The sequence below is a fragment of the Perissodus microlepis genome, chromosome 20 (assembly GCF_051167445.1).
Source record: "Perissodus microlepis isolate ML-2025 ecotype Zambia chromosome 20, ASM5116744v1, whole genome shotgun sequence".
NCBI lineage: Eukaryota > Metazoa > Chordata > Actinopteri > Cichliformes > Cichlidae > Perissodus > Perissodus microlepis.
This window is the reverse complement of record NC_140480.1, coordinates 7,570,943-7,594,561: the sequence shown is the minus strand read 5'-3', so window position 1 is coordinate 7,594,561 and position 23,619 is coordinate 7,570,943. Positions and strand designations below refer to the sequence as shown.

Here is a 23,619-nt window from a genome sequence, read left to right as displayed (position 1 = left end):
ATACGCTGTAAGAATTTAATTCAACTGTTTATCACAGAAAAAGTGTGACTTGTAGGACACGTGAACCTAACACTAGCGGGCATAATGTTAGCTTAATAGTCAGCTCAACAGCTGTTGTTAGCTCCGGACAAGTGACTACAACAGCAGCGATGAGCCCCGATGAACGGATCCGGGGGCGGATGGGCTCGTACATAAATGGATCGATCCGGGCGGGATACGGTGGGAAACGACAGATACCTTAAACTTGAAGACAGGCCAAGTAGAAGGATCGCTAAAGTCTGCTAAAAAAAAAATCGCAATGCAAGCTGATCAAACTTGCAAAGACACAAATTCAAATGTAACCCATTCTGGAACAAAATGACATCATAATAGACTGTCCTTTGAATGTCACGACGTTCGGCGATAACGTCACTTGAACTCCTTTGAAGACAGTTCTGGGGGCGGAGTCAGATCCTATAAATATCCCCCAAGTACATACCTTGAACCCATAGATCGCTATAGTTCTGAAGTAAGTAGGGTTTCAGTTTCCACTTGCGAACACTTTGTCGTCTCATTGAGTAGATCATTTTTCAAACACAGAATAACAGGTGGTATAAACTAAACTAAATACATTCATTTCGAAATGACTTCCCTAAGCTACTTTGATATGCAGATGCTCAGAAATGAGATAGAAAATTACAAACAAGCTGAAAAACTTCAGCTTGAGGAAATCCAAGAAAAGAATTGTAGGATTTCAAGTCTTGAGGCATCTTTGAAAAAAGAGCAGGGACTGGTTGCAAAGATGAAAGACGAGTCCAAAGAAATGCAGGTGCTCAGAAATGAAATACAAAAGTACAAACAAGCTGAAAAGCTTCAGCTTGAGGAAATCGATGAAAAGAATTCTAAGATTTCAAGTCTTGAGGCATCTTTGAAAGAAGAACAGGAACTGGTTGCTAAGATGACAGAGGAATCCAAAGATGAAAAGATGGAAAAAATGGAAAATGTTTTGCTGGAAACCAAATCCCAGCTAAGGTCCGCAGAGTCACAGAATGTAGATCTCACAAACAAATATGAGGCAAAAATTCGGGCTCTTCGTAAGGCAATCAAACACCTTGAAAATAAGTGTGCCACTGAAAAAACGATGCGGGACAAGAAAGAAAAGGAGGTGGAATCTCTGGTTGTCCTTAAAATCCAAAATGAGCAGGAAAACCAAGAACTCAAGATGAAGCTAAGCAAGACGACTGAGGAAAAAAATGAAAATGTTAAAGAACTGCAGAAACAAAATGAGCAGCTTCAGACTGAGATTCAGAACAATGAGAAGTACATTCATCGTAATGACTTCCTTGAAAGAAGGATAGACGAGCTTCTTACACTACCTGGGGAGGTGTACTGCCGTCAACAGAAAGTTAAAAGTGTGGAAGAAGAAAAAGAGAAACTACAGGCTGAACTTAAAAAGTGTCAAAGACAAAATGAGGAGTATAAAGCGGGAAAGCGCTGGGCAATAGACGAGAAAAACAAACTGACAAAGAAAAATGATGAACTGAAAGTATGTCTTAGGGAGAAGGAATGTAACAACATAACGTTGAGGAAAGAGTTAAAAGCCAAAGTCCTGGAATCTGAAAGTCAGATAAAGGAGCTGGCAAGGCAACGTTTTACTATCGACCGCCTGGAAAAATGCCTTAAGGTTAAAACTAAGCAAATAATTAAATTTGAAAATGAGACGCAGGAATCTGGGAAGAAAATTTCATCCCAAGAAAATAACATAGCCCGTCTGAAAACTGCTCTTAGCAAAGCAGAAAACGATCTGGAACTGGAGATAAAGAGAAGTGAAAATCTTAGGTCTGATAAAGTGCTCCTTTCTGAGACAAAGTTCTGCATTGAGAACGAACTCTATACAGCTAGAGACACTATAAAGACACTTCAGAATAAAATCAAAGAAAAGGCTCAAGAACTCCAAGAGACAAACGTAGACCTTGCCAATGCTAAGACCAGCTATAATGCTGTAAAGACTGAGCTGGACATTATCAAACTGCAGCAGGCAGAACAAAAGAAAGAACACGAGAAACAGCTTAGCTCTGCAAATGACAACCTCTTCACAGTGAAGTCAAAGTTGACGCAAACTGTGGAGGACAAAGAAGAGGTTGAGAAAGCTCTGACAAAGTCCAAACACGCAGTATTTAAGCTTGAGCAAGTAATAGAAGAACTGGAAACTGACATTGGCATTCAACGACAAAAGAATGCAGTACAGAAAAAAGAAAATGACGATCTGCTGCAACAGCTGAAGGGACTTTATGACACGCTCGGCCACACTGTGCAAGTCGAGAAAAAAGCCTCCCCAGAGCAGCAAAGAAAGGATGGGGATGAACAAATAGCCCGGAAAAAGGTGAGATTTGACCTGAGCAATACGGAATACTTTCCATCCAAAGACGACAATGAGCTGAAAGAACAACAGAAAGAAGTTAGAGACCTTAAGGGTAAAATGGGTAACAAGCTTACCACATATGACAGTAAGCTAAAAGCAGTGCATGGCCTGCTACCTCCTATTTCCACTAGGGCCCGGTCTAAAACTGTAGACAACTCAAAGAAGCAGTCTGAGTCTAGGAGCTCACTCAACCTCAAGTCCACTGTTACTCCCAAGGCAGAAGAAGAAATGTTTCATCCCCATCCACCTGTACTTATTTCCCAGTCAACTCTACGTAGAGTATACAATCCTGGTACAAAAATACTCAAGCGCCGGCCTTCAGCCAAACCCGAACAAATCTAAAAAATCCTCCTACCAGTTCTCACACTGACTCCAAAGAAATAATCAGCTTTTAAGCTGGTTAAAAAAGATCTATTTCTTTGTTTCCAAAGTCAAAATAAATCACAAAGAGACAATATTAGAAAAAAAATTTAATACCCGCCCATCCTGAGGGTATATTACATCCGTAACCCAGGAGAGGCTGTATTTGCTATAACATCATAAATGTAAGACAATAAGGACATCTCTGCATGTGTGAGGAAGTGACATGCATTTCATCTATGTCGCTTCATCACCCCCAACCGGTCGCGGTAGATGGCCGCCCCTCACTGAGCCTGGTTCTACTGAAGGTGTCTTCCTGTTAAAAGGGAGTTTTTCCTTCCCACTGTCGCCAAGTGCTTGCTCATAGGGGATCTTCGGATTGTTGGGTTTTCTCTGCGTTATTGTAGGGATGTTACCTTGCAATATTATATTATATATTATAATATAATATTGTAGGGATGTTACCTTGCAATATTATATTATATATTATAATATAATAAAGGTTTAAAATTGGCACAAATAAAATTGATGTGAACTGAGTTTTTCTTTTGATGTGTACAAGTGGTTGTATTTGAGTACTTTTGATCTGCTTTTATTCACTACTACGCACACACTGGCTTCAAAAATACAAAGTGATGGCAGTCCCCATGAAAAGGGAATTTTGGCTTCATTTTTGTACAGTGGCAGGAAGTGGAGTGAGGTTATTAAAATAGGCTGTTCTCAGCTATTTTTAAAGCTACATTTTAGTTAGTTTTTAGTTAGCGAACCTTTAGTTACTGTGGCCAAATACATATTTCATTTTTTAAAGTAAACACATTTTCAGTCATTCGCAGTCAGACATTGAGGAAAAGCACATGTTCGGTAGCTAATCCTTGTATTTACCCTGACTAACGAAATATCTCTGCTGAAGTCACTGAGATGGTTTATATGAGAAACAGAAATGTTACTTGCCTGATCAGTCACTAGGCAATGTTGCCGTTACTGTACCTTTAGGAGTTACACAGTCAGAGCAACATGCTGGACTCTTCTTTAGCTCCTCTGCAGAGCCAATTATTAAATATGTGTGTGGCGTGGGTGTGGTCTCTGGCCAGCTGCAGAGGAGGGGTGACGCAGTGAGCTCCCGGGGCGGCGCAGGGGCGGGGTGAACAGGTGTGCTGGGATCTGACAGTGATTGTGTCTCTTTATATGTTGGCAGTGACAGTCGGAGGAGGGAGGCGGACGTGACAGCAGAGAGAGAGAGCAGGAGTGTCTGTGTCCCAGTACAAAACCACAGTATTAAATAAAAGTTCTGCTGTCGTCATATTCGCTCCAGTTTATGTTTCTTGGGTCCAACGTTACAATGTGCAAACAGCAGCATGTTTCTGGCTCCCTCCACACATGGTCAAGGTCAAGTTTATTGATCGAGCACATTTCCAACAGCCCATGCTGCACAACTTGCTTTACAAACTAGAATGCAACTAAAACAAGTAAAATGCACTACAATGACGCAATAAAATGTAAATGAATAATAACACTAAAACAAAATAGAATGCATTTAAATTACTTATTGGCAGCTGATTTGACGCAGTTTCAACTGAAGATGAATCAATGAGAGGATTAAAAAAATGTTCTCACAGTTTTCTTCAGTCGCAAACTGTCTTTAATATCAGTTCCAGTTTCAAGCAGATATCTCAGTTTCTTGATAACACAGCTGATACATACTCCAATGTTTAATGCAAGCAAAACCTTTTTGAATGCTTCTCAGAGGAGATCAAAGCACTCATAACACTGGTGTTAATTTTCAACACATTATCGGTCTTTACCACAGTAAAATCAGGTAGCTGTCATTCAATGCCAACATCAGCCTACCTGACAAAGCCAAACTAAACTAAGCTTTTCCATCAACTTCCATCAGACATTATAGTTTATCCAAGCAAAAATGTTTTCTTTTTAGAAATTTAAGGTTTTGAGGAAAATAACAGCATCTATGAAAGTACATTAATTATTGATTAGGCTATTTGAAAATGGTGAAAGACAAGTCTGATAAAAAGCTGAAAAGATGCTGACACTGTTGTATTTCACGTTAGAATGAATGAAACAAAACTGTAATGCCTGAAAGAAATGTACAGTGGATTTCTCATTTGACTATAAAATATAAATGACTTTTGCTGGAGGGACTGAATAGCCAAATTCAATATAAAGATCTACTGTTCCATCACGTTTGGCAGCAAATATCTCATTTATCAGTCCATAGTGGAAATAAATAAGCATTCAACCTCTGATTTGACATTTTATTACTGTCTTAACAAAAATTGCAGTAAGAAAACATGACATTCTGCAAAAGAACGATACAAGCTGAACTCATTTTGGTTTGAAGTGAATCAGATACCATTCATTCACTGACTCCATTTCTAATTTGCCATTTCCCAATTCAGTAGAGAGCTCTGACTTGAATCATGTGTGGAAGGGACAAAGTACAACTCTGAGCAGCACCGTACAGCACGCAGAGACAGTGTGCATCTCTATCGCTGCTGCAGGTATGAAGCTGTGAGGATCACTGACCAGAATGCGTCCCTTTAACAAACTGATGAAACCAGCTGTAACACAGGACTTGTTTTTTTTTTTTGTAATGCAGTCCAGCAAATGCGTTCTAGGAAGAAAGAGTCAGCTGATTCATTTGCTACAATATAAGAGGTATTAGCAGTTCACCCTCCTTCTTAGCGTATGGCACAGTTTTTAAAAGTAGAGGCAGAGTTTCTGTTTAATGCTGTGAAAGCTCTGCCACACTCAGCTGTTATCCATCAGTGTTTAGCAGCCCGACTGGGCTTTTTAACAGTCTTCACTTTTACAGAGTTTTTGTACAGTAGCAGTCTCTCTGTGGTGTGAGGTGGCAGGCAGTTCCTTTTTGCTTTCACAATGCACGCAGCCATCGGACTGAAACGGTCAAAACCTCCAGATGTGGCGGGCACCGCCAGCAGCTTCTTGGCGAGGCCTTGGAGCTTCGGGAATCGAGAAGCACATTTCCAGTACTGAAGAGTAGAGTTGCTTTCCCACAGCGGTTCAGACAGGTACACGTCGAACTCTGACATCTTTAGAGTCTTTGCAGGCGGCTGAAGGAAGTTGATGGACTTCCTCTTGAGGTCGTTTTCACTGATTTCAGGACAGTTGTTGTCTGAGCTGCCAGCACAAGTGTCCTTCACGGCATCTGTCTGGCTTTCTTCTTTCACATCGTGCTCCAGCCCACTGCCTGTCTGATCTTTCTCTGCCTCAACAGTAAGAAAAGTTGAGGCTTCCATGTTTTCTAATGTGGACTCAACAATGCTGCGAGCCTCAGATTTTGACGGAGGTGTTAGGAAATCACTCTGTTCATCCTGGTTGTCATCAGAAAACGGCTGCAAAAAAAATGGTTGTTTTAAATGTACACACATTTTTTTCCTTTATCTACTCAACACGCATATTCAACTAAATATCAATCTACAGAAGTCCGCTATGCTTCTGGCCTAATTTGGTACCTGCAGTTTGATCCTAGGATCCAGCACAGCAGCTAGTATCATGTCCTTCTGGTGAATCACTGGCTGGAAGTGTGTGTAGAGGCCTGTGCGCAGGGCCTTGCAGAAGTGGGTGTAGTTGGTGACACAATTCTCCAAGGTTTTATCAAGTCCAATGAGGGACGGTATGATGAGAGACATAGTCACACCATTTCCCTGCAGGACCTACGACAGATAAGACACAAACATGTCTTCTATTAAAGACCCTGTTCACATTTCTTCTTAGCCTGATTATGGGATTACTGAACAAAAGGTTACACATGTAGATTTGGAAATTTCATTATAGATGTTGAAGATGCCTGGTGTAATTATTGCACACATCAGGTTTTTATTAACTTGCTCTGTTACCTGTAAATCCTCCTCAAAGGGCTCAAGAAGACCTAGAATGTCAATCACTTGTTCCCTCATAACCATGACCAGCGGTGGGGCGCTGGCTGTGTCACTACCTCCAGACAGACTCCTGGACCATTCGCCGTAGCATCATGGAGTTCCAACGACAGTTGCTAGAGGAAGGGCACAAAGACACATTGTACTCCTTCATCAAAACCTAATTTAAAAGAAAAAAGAAAAAAAGGCAAAAATAATCTTGTTAAAAGAGCTCAGGTCTGCATCTTTTCTGTAAAACATTTGCCACATTACACTAAATAATGTAAGCAAGAGGAAACGTCTCTTAAATTCTGTTTTTCCTCCCTCGCAATGTAAATGAATATATTGAAACCCAGCTTTAAATACACTTGGAAATAACATTTAAATCCTTTCGTCTCATACCTCGCTCCAGTAGGGGCTGCTCAGAATCATTCATACCAGAGTAACCTGAGAGGATAATATATATTTACGCTGAAATGTTAGAAGTGTGACAACATATCATCTCTTTAAACTAAAGCATTGTATTCCTTTTTGAAAAATACAAATTTGATGGCAGCAACATAAAAGTTTGAGACATGCAACAAAAGACAGGAGAAGCTCTGCAATGGTAAAATTAAGCCCCAATTCGAATTATGTTATATAAAAAAAGTATCTGGCAGCAGTCCCAACTTACCTGAGCCTGAACTCACAGATGGTGTGATACCTAGGCTAAAAGGGAGAGGAGGACAATCTGGGTTTATCAAAGCACACTTCAAAAGCAAAGCAATTGTAATTGTACAGGGGTGCACTCCTGCTCGTGACATGAATAACTTGCACAGCTGGGGAGGCACCATCAATGCTGAATGGTATTTGCAAGTTTTCTTGTGTTGTATTCCCTGGCATCCACAGTGAAGACATCGTGGACAGCGGAGAATCTCCCGGTGGTGGAGCAGACTGGGACAGACTTCCACTGATGAAAAAGAGAGTCACGATGGATATTATAAAAATTAAATAAAAAAAGATTCAGACCAAAAGATTTGTGATCTACACAATCCAAGCTGATCAACGATAAGCTCAGTATTTTCATTTAATATATTTTTCATCTGCTTGAATGTTTCCTGGTTCACACAGTGCTCAACCTGCTAGATTTTTGTTTGTTATTAATTTATTTTAAATGTCTAATCTTATCTTTGAATCAAACATTCATACATATATACACTATGTTCATTATAATAAGATACATATATACTGTCAGACACCACTCTGACATTCCATTCATGCTCAGCTGAATATTAAAATGGAAAAATATGTGTCATCTCTGCATACGCTATGATCATTATAGAATGACATGAAATATTAAAACTGAGCTTAATCTTCAACATAAGCAGTAGTCATATAAATTCATATACTCTTAAGCACAAATGGTGAAAGTTTTTCTGCAGAATAAGTACTTGTACCTTTTGTGATGTTCGCCAGTATTAGTTGTATCTGTATTGCGGTGTTCTGATAGTATGGCTTCTTATACTGAAGAAATGGGTCTAAATAAATAACTAAATAAATCCTCCAGCACTCGTTATTGTCACCTATTGCTAATGTTTTGACGCTGGTAGCCTCTCATACGCTGTAAGAATTTAATTCAACTGTTTATCACAGAAAAAGTGTGACTTGTAGGACACGTGAACCTAACACTAGCGGGCATAATGTTAGCTTAATAGTCAGCTCAACAGCTGTTGTTAGCTCCGGACAAGTGACTACAACAGCAGCGATGAGCCCCGATGAACGGATCCGGGGGCGGATGGGCTCGTACATAAATGGATCGATCCGGGCGGGATACGGTGGGAAACGACAGATACCTTAAACTTGAAGACAGGCCAAGTAGAAGGATCGCTAAAGTCTGCTAAAAAAAAAATCGCAATGCAAGCTGATCAAACTTGCAAAGACACAAATTCAAATGTAACCCATTCTGGAACAAAATGACATCATAATAGACTGTCCTTTGAATGTCACGACGTTCGGCGATAACGTCACTTGAACTCCTTTGAAGACAGTTCTGGGGGCGGAGTCAGATCCTATAAATATCCCCCAAGTACATACCTTGAACCCATAGATCGCTATAGTTCTGAAGTAAGTAGGGTTTCAGTTTCCACTTGCGAACACTTTGTCGTCTCATTGAGTAGATCATTTTTCAAACACAGAATAACAGGTGGTATAAACTAAACTAAATACATTCATTTCGAAATGACTTCCCTAAGCTACTTTGATATGCAGATGCTCAGAAATGAGATAGAAAATTACAAACAAGCTGAAAAACTTCAGCTTGAGGAAATCCAAGAAAAGAATTGTAGGATTTCAAGTCTTGAGGCATCTTTGAAAAAAGAGCAGGGACTGGTTGCAAAGATGAAAGACGAGTCCAAAGAAATGCAGGTGCTCAGAAATGAAATACAAAAGTACAAACAAGCTGAAAAGCTTCAGCTTGAGGAAATCGATGAAAAGAATTCTAAGATTTCAAGTCTTGAGGCATCTTTGAAAGAAGAACAGGAACTGGTTGCTAAGATGACAGAGGAATCCAAAGATGAAAAGATGGAAAAAATGGAAAATGTTTTGCTGGAAACCAAATCCCAGCTAAGGTCCGCAGAGTCACAGAATGTAGATCTCACAAACAAATATGAGGCAAAAATTCGGGCTCTTCGTAAGGCAATCAAACACCTTGAAAATAAGTGTGCCACTGAAAAAACGATGCGGGACAAGAAAGAAAAGGAGGTGGAATCTCTGGTTGTCCTTAAAATCCAAAATGAGCAGGAAAACCAAGAACTCAAGATGAAGCTAAGCAAGACGACTGAGGAAAAAAATGAAAATGTTAAAGAACTGCAGAAACAAAATGAGCAGCTTCAGACTGAGATTCAGAACAATGAGAAGTACATTCATCGTAATGACTTCCTTGAAAGAAGGATAGACGAGCTTCTTACACTACCTGGGGAGGTGTACTGCCGTCAACAGAAAGTTAAAAGTGTGGAAGAAGAAAAAGAGAAACTACAGGCTGAACTTAAAAAGTGTCAAAGACAAAATGAGGAGTATAAAGCGGGAAAGCGCTGGGCAATAGACGAGAAAAACAAACTGACAAAGAAAAATGATGAACTGAAAGTATGTCTTAGGGAGAAGGAATGTAACAACATAACGTTGAGGAAAGAGTTAAAAGCCAAAGTCCTGGAATCTGAAAGTCAGATAAAGGAGCTGGCAAGGCAACGTTTTACTATCGACCGCCTGGAAAAATGCCTTAAGGTTAAAACTAAGCAAATAATTAAATTTGAAAATGAGACGCAGGAATCTGGGAAGAAAATTTCATCCCAAGAAAATAACATAGCCCGTCTGAAAACTGCTCTTAGCAAAGCAGAAAACGATCTGGAACTGGAGATAAAGAGAAGTGAAAATCTTAGGTCTGATAAAGTGCTCCTTTCTGAGACAAAGTTCTGCATTGAGAACGAACTCTATACAGCTAGAGACACTATAAAGACACTTCAGAATAAAATCAAAGAAAAGGCTCAAGAACTCCAAGAGACAAACGTAGACCTTGCCAATGCTAAGACCAGCTATAATGCTGTAAAGACTGAGCTGGACATTATCAAACTGCAGCAGGCAGAACAAAAGAAAGAACACGAGAAACAGCTTAGCTCTGCAAATGACAACCTCTTCACAGTGAAGTCAAAGTTGACGCAAACTGTGGAGGACAAAGAAGAGGTTGAGAAAGCTCTGACAAAGTCCAAACACGCAGTATTTAAGCTTGAGCAAGTAATAGAAGAACTGGAAACTGACATTGGCATTCAACGACAAAAGAATGCAGTACAGAAAAAAGAAAATGACGATCTGCTGCAACAGCTGAAGGGACTTTATGACACGCTCGGCCACACTGTGCAAGTCGAGAAAAAAGCCTCCCCAGAGCAGCAAAGAAAGGATGGGGATGAACAAATAGCCCGGAAAAAGGTGAGATTTGACCTGAGCAATACGGAATACTTTCCATCCAAAGACGACAATGAGCTGAAAGAACAACAGAAAGAAGTTAGAGACCTTAAGGGTAAAATGGGTAACAAGCTTACCACATATGACAGTAAGCTAAAAGCAGTGCATGGCCTGCTACCTCCTATTTCCACTAGGGCCCGGTCTAAAACTGTAGACAACTCAAAGAAGCAGTCTGAGTCTAGGAGCTCACTCAACCTCAAGTCCACTGTTACTCCCAAGGCAGAAGAAGAAATGTTTCATCCCCATCCACCTGTACTTATTTCCCAGTCAACTCTACGTAGAGTATACAATCCTGGTACAAAAATACTCAAGCGCCGGCCTTCAGCCAAACCCGAACAAATCTAAAAAATCCTCCTACCAGTTCTCACACTGACTCCAAAGAAATAATCAGCTTTTAAGCTGGTTAAAAAAGATCTATTTCTTTGTTTCCAAAGTCAAAATAAATCACAAAGAGACAATATTAGAAAAAAAATTTAATACCCGCCCATCCTGAGGGTATATTACATCCGTAACCCAGGAGAGGCTGTATTTGCTATAACATCATAAATGTAAGACAATAAGGACATCTCTGCATGTGTGAGGAAGTGACATGCATTTCATCTATGTCGCTTCATCACCCCCAACCGGTCGCGGTAGATGGCCGCCCCTCACTGAGCCTGGTTCTACTGAAGGTGTCTTCCTGTTAAAAGGGAGTTTTTCCTTCCCACTGTCGCCAAGTGCTTGCTCATAGGGGATCTTCGGATTGTTGGGTTTTCTCTGCGTTATTGTAGGGATGTTACCTTGCAATATTATATTATATATTATAATATAATATTGTAGGGATGTTACCTTGCAATATTATATTATATATTATAATATAATAAAGGTTTAAAATTGGCACAAATAAAATTGATGTGAACTGAGTTTTTCTTTTGATGTGTACAAGTGGTTGTATTTGAGTACTTTTGATCTGCTTTTATTCACTACTACGCACACACTGGCTTCAAAAATACAAAGTGATGGCAGTCCCCATGAAAAGGGAATTTTGGCTTCATTTTTGTACAGTGGCAGGAAGTGGAGTGAGGTTATTAAAATAGGCTGTTCTCAGCTATTTTTAAAGCTACATTTTAGTTAGTTTTTAGTTAGCGAACCTTTAGTTACTGTGGCCAAATACATATTTCATTTTTTAAAGTAAACACATTTTCAGTCATTCGCAGTCAGACATTGAGGAAAAGCACATGTTCGGTAGCTAATCCTTGTATTTACCCTGACAGTGAAGACATCGTGGACAGCGGAGAATCTCCCGGTGGTGGAGCAGACTGGGACAGAGTTCCACTGATGAAAAAGAGAGTCACGATGGATATTATAAAAATTAAATAAAAAAAGATTCACACCAAAAGATTTGTGATCTACACAATCCAAGCTGATCAACGATGAGCTCAGTATTTTCATTTAATATATTTTTCATCTGCTTGAATGTTTCCTGGTTCACACAGTGCTCAACCTGCTAGATTTTTGTTTGTTATTAATTTATTTTAAATGTCTAATCTTATCTTTGAATCAAACATTCATACATATATACACTATGTTCATTATAATAAGATACATATATACTGTCAGACACCACTCTGACATTCCATTCATGCTCAGCTGAATATTAAAATGGAAAAATATGTGTCATCTCTGCATACGCTATGATCATTATAGAATGACATGAAATATTAAAACTGAGCTTAATCTTCAACATAAGCAGTAGTCATATAAATTCATATACTCTTAAGCACAAATGGTGAAAGTTTTTCTGCAGAATAAGTACTTGTACCTTTTGTGATGTTCGCCAGTATTAGTTGTATCTGTATTGCGGTGTTCTGATAGTATGGCTTCTTATACTGAAGAAATGGGTCTAAATAAATAACTAAATAAATCCTCCAGCACTCGTTATTGTCACCTATTGCTAATGTTTTGACGCTGGTAGCCTCTCATACGCTGTAAGAATTTAATTCAACTGTTTATCACAGAAAAAGTGTGACTTGTAGGACACGTGAACCTAACACTAGCGGGCATAATGTTAGCTTAATAGTCAGCTCAACAGCTGTTGTTAGCTCCGGACAAGTGACTACAACAGCAGCGATGAGCCCCGATGAACGGATCCGGGGGCGGATGGGCTCGTACATAAATGGATCGATCCGGGCGGGATACGGTGGGAAACGACAGATACCTTAAACTTGAAGACAGGCCAAGTAGAAGGATCGCTAAAGTCTGCTAAAAAAAAAATCGCAATGCAAGCTGATCAAACTTGCAAAGACACAAATTCAAATGTAACCCATTCTGGAACAAAATGACATCATAATAGACTGTCCTTTGAATGTCACGACGTTCGGCGATAACGTCACTTGAACTCCTTTGAAGACAGTTCTGGGGGCGGAGTCAGATCCTATAAATATCCCCCAAGTACATACCTTGAACCCATAGATCGCTATAGTTCTGAAGTAAGTAGGGTTTCAGTTTCCACTTGCGAACACTTTGTCGTCTCATTGAGTAGATCATTTTTCAAACACAGAATAACAGGTGGTATAAACTAAACTAAATACATTCATTTCGAAATGACTTCCCTAAGCTACTTTGATATGCAGATGCTCAGAAATGAGATAGAAAATTACAAACAAGCTGAAAAACTTCAGCTTGAGGAAATCCAAGAAAAGAATTGTAGGATTTCAAGTCTTGAGGCATCTTTGAAAAAAGAGCAGGGACTGGTTGCAAAGATGAAAGACGAGTCCAAAGAAATGCAGGTGCTCAGAAATGAAATACAAAAGTACAAACAAGCTGAAAAGCTTCAGCTTGAGGAAATCGATGAAAAGAATTCTAAGATTTCAAGTCTTGAGGCATCTTTGAAAGAAGAACAGGAACTGGTTGCTAAGATGACAGAGGAATCCAAAGATGAAAAGATGGAAAAAATGGAAAATGTTTTGCTGGAAACCAAATCCCAGCTAAGGTCCGCAGAGTCACAGAATGTAGATCTCACAAACAAATATGAGGCAAAAATTCGGGCTCTTCGTAAGGCAATCAAACACCTTGAAAATAAGTGTGCCACTGAAAAAACGATGCGGGACAAGAAAGAAAAGGAGGTGGAATCTCTGGTTGTCCTTAAAATCCAAAATGAGCAGGAAAACCAAGAACTCAAGATGAAGCTAAGCAAGACGACTGAGGAAAAAAATGAAAATGTTAAAGAACTGCAGAAACAAAATGAGCAGCTTCAGACTGAGATTCAGAACAATGAGAAGTACATTCATCGTAATGACTTCCTTGAAAGAAGGATAGACGAGCTTCTTACACTACCTGGGGAGGTGTACTGCCGTCAACAGAAAGTTAAAAGTGTGGAAGAAGAAAAAGAGAAACTACAGGCTGAACTTAAAAAGTGTCAAAGACAAAATGAGGAGTATAAAGCGGGAAAGCGCTGGGCAATAGACGAGAAAAACAAACTGACAAAGAAAAATGATGAACTGAAAGTATGTCTTAGGGAGAAGGAATGTAACAACATAACGTTGAGGAAAGAGTTAAAAGCCAAAGTCCTGGAATCTGAAAGTCAGATAAAGGAGCTGGCAAGGCAACGTTTTACTATCGACCGCCTGGAAAAATGCCTTAAGGTTAAAACTAAGCAAATAATTAAATTTGAAAATGAGACGCAGGAATCTGGGAAGAAAATTTCATCCCAAGAAAATAACATAGCCCGTCTGAAAACTGCTCTTAGCAAAGCAGAAAACGATCTGGAACTGGAGATAAAGAGAAGTGAAAATCTTAGGTCTGATAAAGTGCTCCTTTCTGAGACAAAGTTCTGCATTGAGAACGAACTCTATACAGCTAGAGACACTATAAAGACACTTCAGAATAAAATCAAAGAAAAGGCTCAAGAACTCCAAGAGACAAACGTAGACCTTGCCAATGCTAAGACCAGCTATAATGCTGTAAAGACTGAGCTGGACATTATCAAACTGCAGCAGGCAGAACAAAAGAAAGAACACGAGAAACAGCTTAGCTCTGCAAATGACAACCTCTTCACAGTGAAGTCAAAGTTGACGCAAACTGTGGAGGACAAAGAAGAGGTTGAGAAAGCTCTGACAAAGTCCAAACACGCAGTATTTAAGCTTGAGCAAGTAATAGAAGAACTGGAAACTGACATTGGCATTCAACGACAAAAGAATGCAGTACAGAAAAAAGAAAATGACGATCTGCTGCAACAGCTGAAGGGACTTTATGACACGCTCGGCCACACTGTGCAAGTCGAGAAAAAAGCCTCCCCAGAGCAGCAAAGAAAGGATGGGGATGAACAAATAGCCCGGAAAAAGGTGAGATTTGACCTGAGCAATACGGAATACTTTCCATCCAAAGACGACAATGAGCTGAAAGAACAACAGAAAGAAGTTAGAGACCTTAAGGGTAAAATGGGTAACAAGCTTACCACATATGACAGTAAGCTAAAAGCAGTGCATGGCCTGCTACCTCCTATTTCCACTAGGGCCCGGTCTAAAACTGTAGACAACTCAAAGAAGCAGTCTGAGTCTAGGAGCTCACTCAACCTCAAGTCCACTTGTAACTGCTCCTGAAGCTTTTTCATGTTCGAAGTAGAATAAAGGGCCATGCTCCAACTGATGTTCAGCCAGTATTTTAATCTTCTTTTCACCAGCAAACACCGTGAAAAACTATGGTGAAATGATCAATGAAAATACGGATATTACATCAGCAGAAGAAAAATTACAACTCAAATAAAACATACACACAAAGTAAATGCACCAACATACCGTGTGCGCCTTTCTACTGAACATTCATGAGCAATTGTAGTCCATATCTTCTATATTTCCACCTTTTACACAAGCCAGCATTCTCTTTCTGGCTCGAGCCTTCAGTCTCTGGTGACATGTGCGCTTAATTGAGCATCACCCCAAAGCATGCGCACCACAAAGCGCCACACTCAGGCCCACCAGTAGGTGGCGACAACACAACATGAATCCAGATTAAACACCAAATTTTGAACATTGCAATCACATAATAATTACATTTCAATGCGACGGCTACACTGCCACCAAAATTACAAAGGATTTCTATTTACATGTGTTAAACAAAATTAAATCCTGTAATTTTTAATAAATTGACAATCAAACATCAACTTATGTTACAAAAAAACACTTCTTAAATAAACTTATAGATCACATATTATGTTTGTGTTCTTAATCCTTGTACTACTTCACTGTAGTTTAGACCCTTTAACTAGTACCACTAGTTTCTGAACTGGTCTCTCAAGAAAAGAGACTTGTTTCAAACGTTCACCTTTCTTTCCCAGATCCTTTTGCCCTATTTGGATCTTAACCTTCCGCACTAAACCATCATCATCTTCATTGGCTTCAACCACCCTTGCCAATTTCCACTCATTTCTTGGAATATTGTCCTCCTTTAAAATCACTACATCTCCAACCTGTACATTTTGTTTAGGAGTATGCCATCGTTGTCTTAAACTAATGCTGGTTAGGTATTCCTTGCGCCACCTGCTCCAGAACAACTCTGTTAAATATTGCACCTTCCGCCACCTCTTCCTGGCGTACAAATCTTCTCTTACAAATCTACCAGGAGGCGGAAGTGGCACAGACTCTTTCATTGTAAGCAAATGATTAGGCGTCAAAGGCTCAGCACTGTTGGGGTCGTTGATTGTATCAGTAGTGAGTGGACGATGGTTCAAAATTGACATGGCCTCGTAGAAGAAAGTTCTCAATGAGGTGTCATCTAACCTCCCTGTGGCTTGGGCTAGGACAGAACTCATGACATTCCTAACAGTGCGGATCTGTCGTTCCCAAATGCCTCCTCTGTGACTAGCTTCAGGAACATTCATTTGAAAGTCACACTGGTTTTTAGCTAGGTAAGTAGAAATCATCTCCTTGTCTAATTCCAATAGACCCTTCTTGAACTCGTTCTTAGCTCCGACAAAATTTGTCCCTTGGTCAGAACGAATCTGTCTGACTGTGCCTCTGATTGCTATGAAGCATCTTAAAGCGTTTATAAATGCGTCAGTGGAGAGATCCTCCAACATCTCAATGTGCGCGGCTCTCGAGCTTAAACACGTAAACAATAGGCCATACCTCTTCCATTCCTTTCGACCTTGTTTCGTATAGAAGGGGCCGAAAACATCAACTCCAGTGTAGGTGAATGGGGGCGAAGGATCCACTCTGTCAAATGGCAAGTCAGCCATGCGTTGTTCTTCAGCTGGCCCACGCACTTTTCTACAATTGACACACCCTTTAATGTATTTGGCCACTACCCTACTGCCACCTATGATCCAATAGCCACTTTCCCTGAGTTTGTTTAGAGTTTGGCCTCGGCCTTGGTGTTGCGTTTTCTTGTGACAGTGGTCAAGAATGAGTTGTGTGACAATGCCTTCCTTTGGAAGGATTACTGGATGATTCAATGCAAATGATGCTGAGGACTTTCTCAACCTTCCTCCAACCCTAAGCAAGTTGTCTACCAAAATAGGATCAAGCTGATACATTTTATGAGTTTTTGGTAGTCCAGCTGAGTTTTGACTGAACCATTTGAGCTCTTCTTTAAAGGCTTCCCTCTGTGCTGCCTGGAAGAGTACAAAAGCAGCCATTTGTCTTTCTTCTACACTAATGGGTCCTGAGTTATCTCTCCTTGCAAGTCTTTTAATTCTTGCCACAACGTTAAGAGCTGTATCCCAATTGGAAAATCTTGAGAACCTCTCAAGAAACCTGTTTTCTTCAAGGGCATTTGTCTTCAGGACCTTTACTTCTGGGTCCCCAACAAGAAGATCAGGGGAATGTTGGTTTGTGACAATTTCCCTTTCCCATAGGAATTTAGGTCCAGTGAGCCAATTCGAGCTTAGCAGATCTGCCACCTTGAGGCCCCTAGACGCGTGATCAGCTGGATTTTGATCAGATTCAATGTAAAACCATTGCTTCGGATCAGTAGAGTCTCTTATTTTCTGAACTCTATTTGCCACAAAGACATGAAAGCGACGAGCATCATTTTTTATGTATCCAAGCGTCACTTTAGAATCTGTCCAGAAAAACTCCTCGTCAATTTTCTGCTCGAGCTCTGACCTGAGGAAGTTACTTACAGCTGCAGAAACTGCAGCTGCAGTGAGCTCAAGGCGTGGGATAGTGATTATTCTTGTGGGTGCCACTCTGGCTTTACCCATGACCAGTGCACAATGTACGTTCTTATCAGCAACAATCCTGATGTATGAACATTGTCCATAGCCACTGCTGCTGGCATCCGAAAAATGATGCAGCTCAATTTTCTTGACCTTGCCGAAGTTCTCAGGAACAAGGCATCTTGGTATTTCAATCATTTTTAGATTCTCCAAGTCACTGAGCCATGCTTTCCATTTGGTCTCTAGTGCCGGGGGAATAGGTTCATCCCATCCCACTCCGCGTTTGCACATTTCCTGGAGTACTTGTTTTCCTGTCAAAATGTAGGGTGAGAGAAATCCTAACGGATCATACACACTAGCAACTGTTGCTAGAATTCCTCGGCGTGTGGCTGGCCTTTCTTTGAGGGCTACACTGAATGAGAACACGTCAGCCTCTATGTTCCACTTTACTCCCAGCACACTTTGCATTTGAATTACAGAGTAGTTCAGGTTTACATCTTTGGTATTGCTGGCTCATTCTGTTTCTGGGATAATGCTCATGACCTCCTTGTTGTTGCATGCAAATTTGTGCAAGCGCAGTTTCCCTTTTGCACAGACCTCTTGTGCTTCACAGACCAGCTGCTTGGCTTCCCTGACTGAATCAATGCTGATTAGCCCGTCATCCACATAAAAGTTTTTGTGAATGAATCTGGCTGCCAGTGGGTAGTCCTTTTCTTGTTCCCTGGCGAGATACTTCATGCCATAGTTAGCACATCCCGGTGATGATGCCGCTCCAAAAATGTGCACTCGCATGCGATACTCCTTAGGCTCAGTATCTGTATTCCCGTCCTTCCACCACAGAAACCTTAAGAAGTCTCGATCCTCTGGGTTGACACGGAAGCGATGAAACATTTTTTCCACATCACACATAATTGCTATTTGATGCTCTCGAAATCTGCACAAAACCCCTGCCAGAGCATTAATCAAGTCTGGGCCTGTGAGTAGGTGGTCATTTAAAGAGATGCCTTCGTGTTTAGCAGAGCAGTCGAAAACAACTCGAATTTTCTCTGGCTTCCTGGGATGATACACGCCATGGTGCGGAATGTACCATGTGTTACTACCTGATGTGCCATCTGCTTCCTCTGCATCACCATCTTTAAAGACATTAATCATGAACTTGATGTAGTCTTCCTTGTACTTTGGGTTCTTATCCATTTTTCCTTTTAAACGTTTCAAGCGAAACATTGCAAGCTGCTTGTTATTTGGAAGCTGTGGGCGTTCTCTAAAAGGCAGAGGCATTTCTAAATGGCCTTCCTCATTGTAGTGAATGTTCTCATTCAGCATCTCTAGAAACTGAATGTCCTCTTGAGATACACTCCCTTCTTTATGGTTTGTGTCCAGAAAGTCATTTTCAAGTGCTTTAATCACAGAAGCAGGTGTGACAGATGGCAGCTCCTTTACTGTGACACGATGACAGATCCCTGCAGCTTCCATCGAACTTTTCCATGGCTTAATGGCTCCCACGATACTCCACCCTAAATCTGTTTTTATTGCATAGGGATCATAATCGTTTCCTGGTATGACTTCCCTTGGTTTTAAAGCTCTTGCACAGTCGTAACCAATGAGAAGAGCTATAGGACAGTCCAAGAGATCTGGCATTTCATTTGCAATGCTGAGTAGATGGGGCCACTTTTTTGCTGTCTCTCGAGTTGGAATACTGTGTTTCTCCAATGGAATGTACTCTTGAGTGTAAGTTGGTGGCAAGTCAGTGTACTTTTCTGAGTTGTACCCTCTTACCCTCAGTCCATCCACTCTTTGACTAGGTACAATCGAACACCTGTCAGTCATTGTTGTCAGCTTTAGCTTCACTGGTTCCCTGCTTGCCTGTATCTTTTCACAAATATCTTGGTCAATAAATGTGTTGCTGCTTTGGGTGTCTAGCAGAGCATAAACCAATGTCTCTTGATTCTTCGCTGATGAAGAAAGCCACACTGGAACGATCATTGAAGTGCAATCATTGTTGCCTACTCTCACACTGCACGATACGGTGGCTGCATTCTCCTCTTCTGATGGTGGTTCAGGTTCGTCTCCCAGTGGAGGATCTTCATGGAGAGGAGAAGGATGGCTTCGTCTGCAGACATTACATGTTGCTCTCTGTCGACAGTTTTTGGAAATGTGGCCGACTCGCAGACAAGCAAAGCACATATTGTTGTCCCTAATAAACTGTTTCTTTTCTTCAAGCGGCATTGCTGTAAACTTTGCACATTTATAGATAAAATGATTTTGCTTGCAGCAGATACATTGAAGTTGCCGTTTGTTCTGATTTGAGGAAGGGTTGGGTTTTGATTTTCTGTTGCTCTGAACTGTAGTTGTGTTCTTCACATCTTTAGACCTATTTGCTGATGTCACCAGGACACTGGCCTTCAGACGTTTTTGTTCTTTCTCAGGTTTTTCAAATGTGTTTTTTAAGGCAAACAGAGAAGAAACTGGATTACATGCTATACGCGCCTCTTCAGCCACAAAGTCTGCAAATTCTGCAAACCCTGGATATGCCCTTTCTTCATCTAGTAATTTTGTGACAAAACGATTCCAGCGGGTTGTGGCCCAGTCAGGAAGTTTCAGCAATATTTTTTGATTTTCTTCACAATCATCTAAAACCTTGAGGCCTTGGACGTGGGGCATTGCATTCTTACAAGAAATGAGGAAATCACTAAACTCTTAATTTAAGTGACTCCTTTGGACCAATCTTTGGCCAACTGCTTAGTTTTCCCCTAAAGGCTCTTTGAACTACAAATGGGTGTCCATAGCGTTTGTTCAGAGCATCCCAAGCTTGCTTGTAAGCTTCCTCGTCACTTCGATAAAATGTCCCTTCTAAAACACAGAGAGCTTCTCCACCAATGTACTTCTTCAAGTAGAACAGCTTATGCGCTGAATCTGCGCAGCTAGTCTCGATAAGCGCCTTAAAGCAAGTGCTCCACTCAACAAATTTCAGTGGGTCTCCTGTAAATGTAAACGGCTCTGGTACTGGAAGTCTAGACATTACTAAGGACTCTTTTAATGCCTGCACCAGAGAGAGCTCACTTTCTTTTGGCACCACTTGAGTATCATAGTGAGGGGAGTGAACACTTTGTGAGGTCCGTATGAATTTACCTTCAGAGTGAGGAGGTGCAGTGCTCTGAGGAACTTGGGTGCCTGGGGGACTGCTAAGTGGTTTAGGAAGCTGACTGAAAGACAAAGTACTCCTTACTTCACAATTTCTTATTTCAGCATTCATTTTTGATTCCTCTTCAGCATATACATTGTATTCTGCCTGAATGACCTCAAGATCTCTTTGATTTTCCAACATTTTCAGTTGCTCTTGTTGAGCTAATATCTCCTTTCTCCGGGCAGATATTTCCATTTCTCTGTTTATTTCAGCTTGCTTCGATGCCAGTCGTGCTGCTGCCTCTGCTTTCCTTGCAGATACATGACTTCCTTGCTGACTATGGCTGTGCTGGCTATTTCTTCCAGCTCTAGACACAGTTGAGCCATAAATTGATTCTGCACCTTCTCTTTGGAGTAACTGAAGGAGTGATTCTTTTACAGCTCCTGCATCAAACTCTTTGTCAACATCTGCGTAACGTCTTTTCAGAAGTATCATCATCTCAGCAGAAACTGAAGTACAGCTATCCATCTTTCTTCTCATATCTTGAGATGGTGTAGTCAGTGCACGTAAAGCCACATAATCTTGCTGTAGGCCTAACTCACATTTTTCTACTGACTTGATCATTTCAGCTAATTCTGCTTTAGAACATTCTTCTTTAAGTTTGGACCTAGTGAGCTGAATTTCTGCCTTAAAGTTTAAATATGTTGACATAAACTTTCTTTCTTTGCTTGTTATCTCTGTCTGTTTAAACTCACGCATTTTTTCTGTTAGTTGCCTTTGACGGTCTGTCCGTCTCACCTCTGCATCAGGTTTAGATGATGGCTGAGGCAGCCCTATTTTGTGTATTTCAAGGTCTCCATGAATTTCTCCTATGCGTGCTTCAACTTCTTCTCTTTCTGCATCTTTAAGTTCAGTTTCTAATTTCTTTTCTAACTGTGCCTTTTCATCTTCTAAGGCTATAAGTATTTGCTCAAGGATATGAGTTTCTTGTGTACTCTGCTCCATTACAATGTTTTGAACCAACAACTTAGAACAATAAAAGGAAACTTACCCAGAGTACACTACCTTAAATATCAAACAGCACAGTAATAAACTTTCAATAAATGAACAAATGTACAATATCTACACCATACAATTTTCTTTTTGGCTTTTTCTTAGATCTCTTTATGCAGTTCAAACGTTTCGCTGATGTAAGAACTCACAGTCTACTCTTCCACGTGGGCTGCCGTCTTGGAAGAATGGCGTGCAGGGCTCTGGCTGCTCGCTCCAAAACAGGCCACGTTTTTCACTGTAACTGCTCCTGAAGCTTTTTCATGTTCGAAGTAGAATAAAGGGCCATGCTCCAACTGATGTTCAGCCAGTATTTTAATCTTCTTTTCACCAGCAAACACCGTGAAAAACTATGGTGAAATGATCAATGAAAATACGGATATTACATCAGCAGAAGAAAAATTACAACTCAAATAAAACATACACACAAAGTAAATGCACCAACATACCGTGTGCGCCTTTCTACTGAACATTCATGAGCAATTGTAGTCCATATCTTCTATATTTCCACCTTTTACACAAGCCAGCATTCTCTTTCTGGCTCGAGCCTTCAGTCTCTGGTGACATGTGCGCTTAATTGAGCATCACCCCAAAGCATGCGCACCACAAAGCGCCACACTCAGGCCCACCAGTAGGTGGCGACAACACAACATGAATCCAGATTAAACACCAAATTTTGAACATTGCAATCACATAATAATTACATTTCAATGCGACGGCTACACCACTGTTACTCCCAAGGCAGAAGAAGAAATGTTTCATCCCCATCCACCTGTACTTATTTCCCAGTCAACTCTACGTAGAGTATACAATCCTGGTACAAAAATACTCAAGCGCCGGCCTTCAGCCAAACCCGAACAAATCTAAAAAATCCTCCTACCAGTTCTCACACTGACTCCAAAGAAATAATCAGCTTTTAAGCTGGTTAAAAAATATCTATTTCTTTGTTTCCAAAGTCAAAATAAATCACAAAGAGACAATATTAGAAAAAAAATTTAATACCCGCCCATCCTGAGGGTATATTACATCCGTAACCCAGGAGAGGCTGTATTTGCTATAACATCATAAATGTAAGACAATAAGGACATCTCTGCATGTGTGAGGAAGTGACATGCATTTCATCTATGTCGCTTCATCACCCCCAACCGGTCGCGGTAGATGGCCGCCCCTCACTGAGCCTGGTTCTACTGAAGGTGTCTTCCTGTTAAAAGGGAGTTTTTCCTTCCCACTGTCGCCAAGTGCTTGCTCATAGGGGATCTTTGGATTGTTGGGTTTTCTCTGCGTTATTGTAGGGATGTTACCTTGCAATATTATATTATATATTATAATATAATAAAGGTTTAAAATTGGCACAAATAAAATTGATGTGAACTGAGTTTTTCTTTTGATGTGTACAAGTGGTTGTATTTGAGTACTTTTGATCTGCTTTTATTCACTACTACGCACACACTGGCTTCAAAAATACAAAGTGATGGCAGTCCCCATGAAAAGGGAATTTTGGCTTCATTTTTGTACAGTGGCAGGAAGTGGAGTGAGGTTATTAAAATAGGCTGTTCTCAGCTATTTTTAAAGCTACATTTTAGTTAGTTTTTAGTTAGCGAACCTTTAGTTACTGTGGCCAAATACATATTTCATTTTTTAAAGTAAACACATTTTCAGTCAT

General features: G+C 40.5%; 4 protein-coding genes across 4 annotated transcripts; 3 read left to right on the top strand and 1 right to left on the bottom strand.

Annotated features, from left to right (window-relative positions):
- Nucleotides 1–591: 591 nt before the first annotated feature.
- Nucleotides 592–3,458, top strand: LOC146364029 (uncharacterized). Its single transcript, XM_084915994.1, has one exon. It carries the CDS (start codon nt 623–625, stop codon nt 2,741–2,743), a length of 2,121 nt encoding a protein of 706 aa, XP_084772120.1. The 5' UTR covers nt 592–622; the 3' UTR covers nt 2,744–3,458.
- Nucleotides 3,459–5,017: 1,559 nt separating this feature from the next.
- On the bottom strand, nt 5,018–7,402 carry LOC146364028 (uncharacterized). Its single transcript, XM_084918308.1, has 5 exons — nt 7,328–7,402; nt 7,057–7,101; nt 6,637–6,835; nt 6,253–6,453; nt 5,018–6,132 (listed from the first exon to the last, which is right to left on the bottom strand). Exons 3-5 carry the CDS (start codon nt 6,700–6,702, stop codon nt 5,542–5,544), a joined length of 858 nt encoding a protein of 285 aa, XP_084774434.1. The 5' UTR covers nt 6,703–6,835; nt 7,057–7,101; nt 7,328–7,402; the 3' UTR covers nt 5,018–5,541.
- A 1,438-nt stretch (nt 7,403–8,840) lies between these two features.
- On the top strand, nt 8,841–11,707 carry LOC146364027 (uncharacterized). The gene has a single exon (XM_084915961.1). The coding sequence runs from the start codon at nt 8,872–8,874 to the stop codon at nt 10,990–10,992; it is 2,121 nt and encodes a 706-aa protein (XP_084772087.1). The 5' UTR covers nt 8,841–8,871; the 3' UTR covers nt 10,993–11,707.
- A 1,491-nt stretch (nt 11,708–13,198) lies between these two features.
- Nucleotides 13,199–22,851, top strand: LOC146364026 (uncharacterized). The gene is made up of 2 exons (XM_084917762.1): nt 13,199–15,207; nt 22,681–22,851. The coding sequence occupies exons 1-2, from the start codon at nt 13,230–13,232 to the stop codon at nt 22,821–22,823; spliced, it is 2,121 nt and encodes a 706-aa protein (XP_084773888.1). The 5' UTR covers nt 13,199–13,229; the 3' UTR covers nt 22,824–22,851.
- The last annotated feature ends 768 nt before the right edge of the window (nt 22,852–23,619 follow it).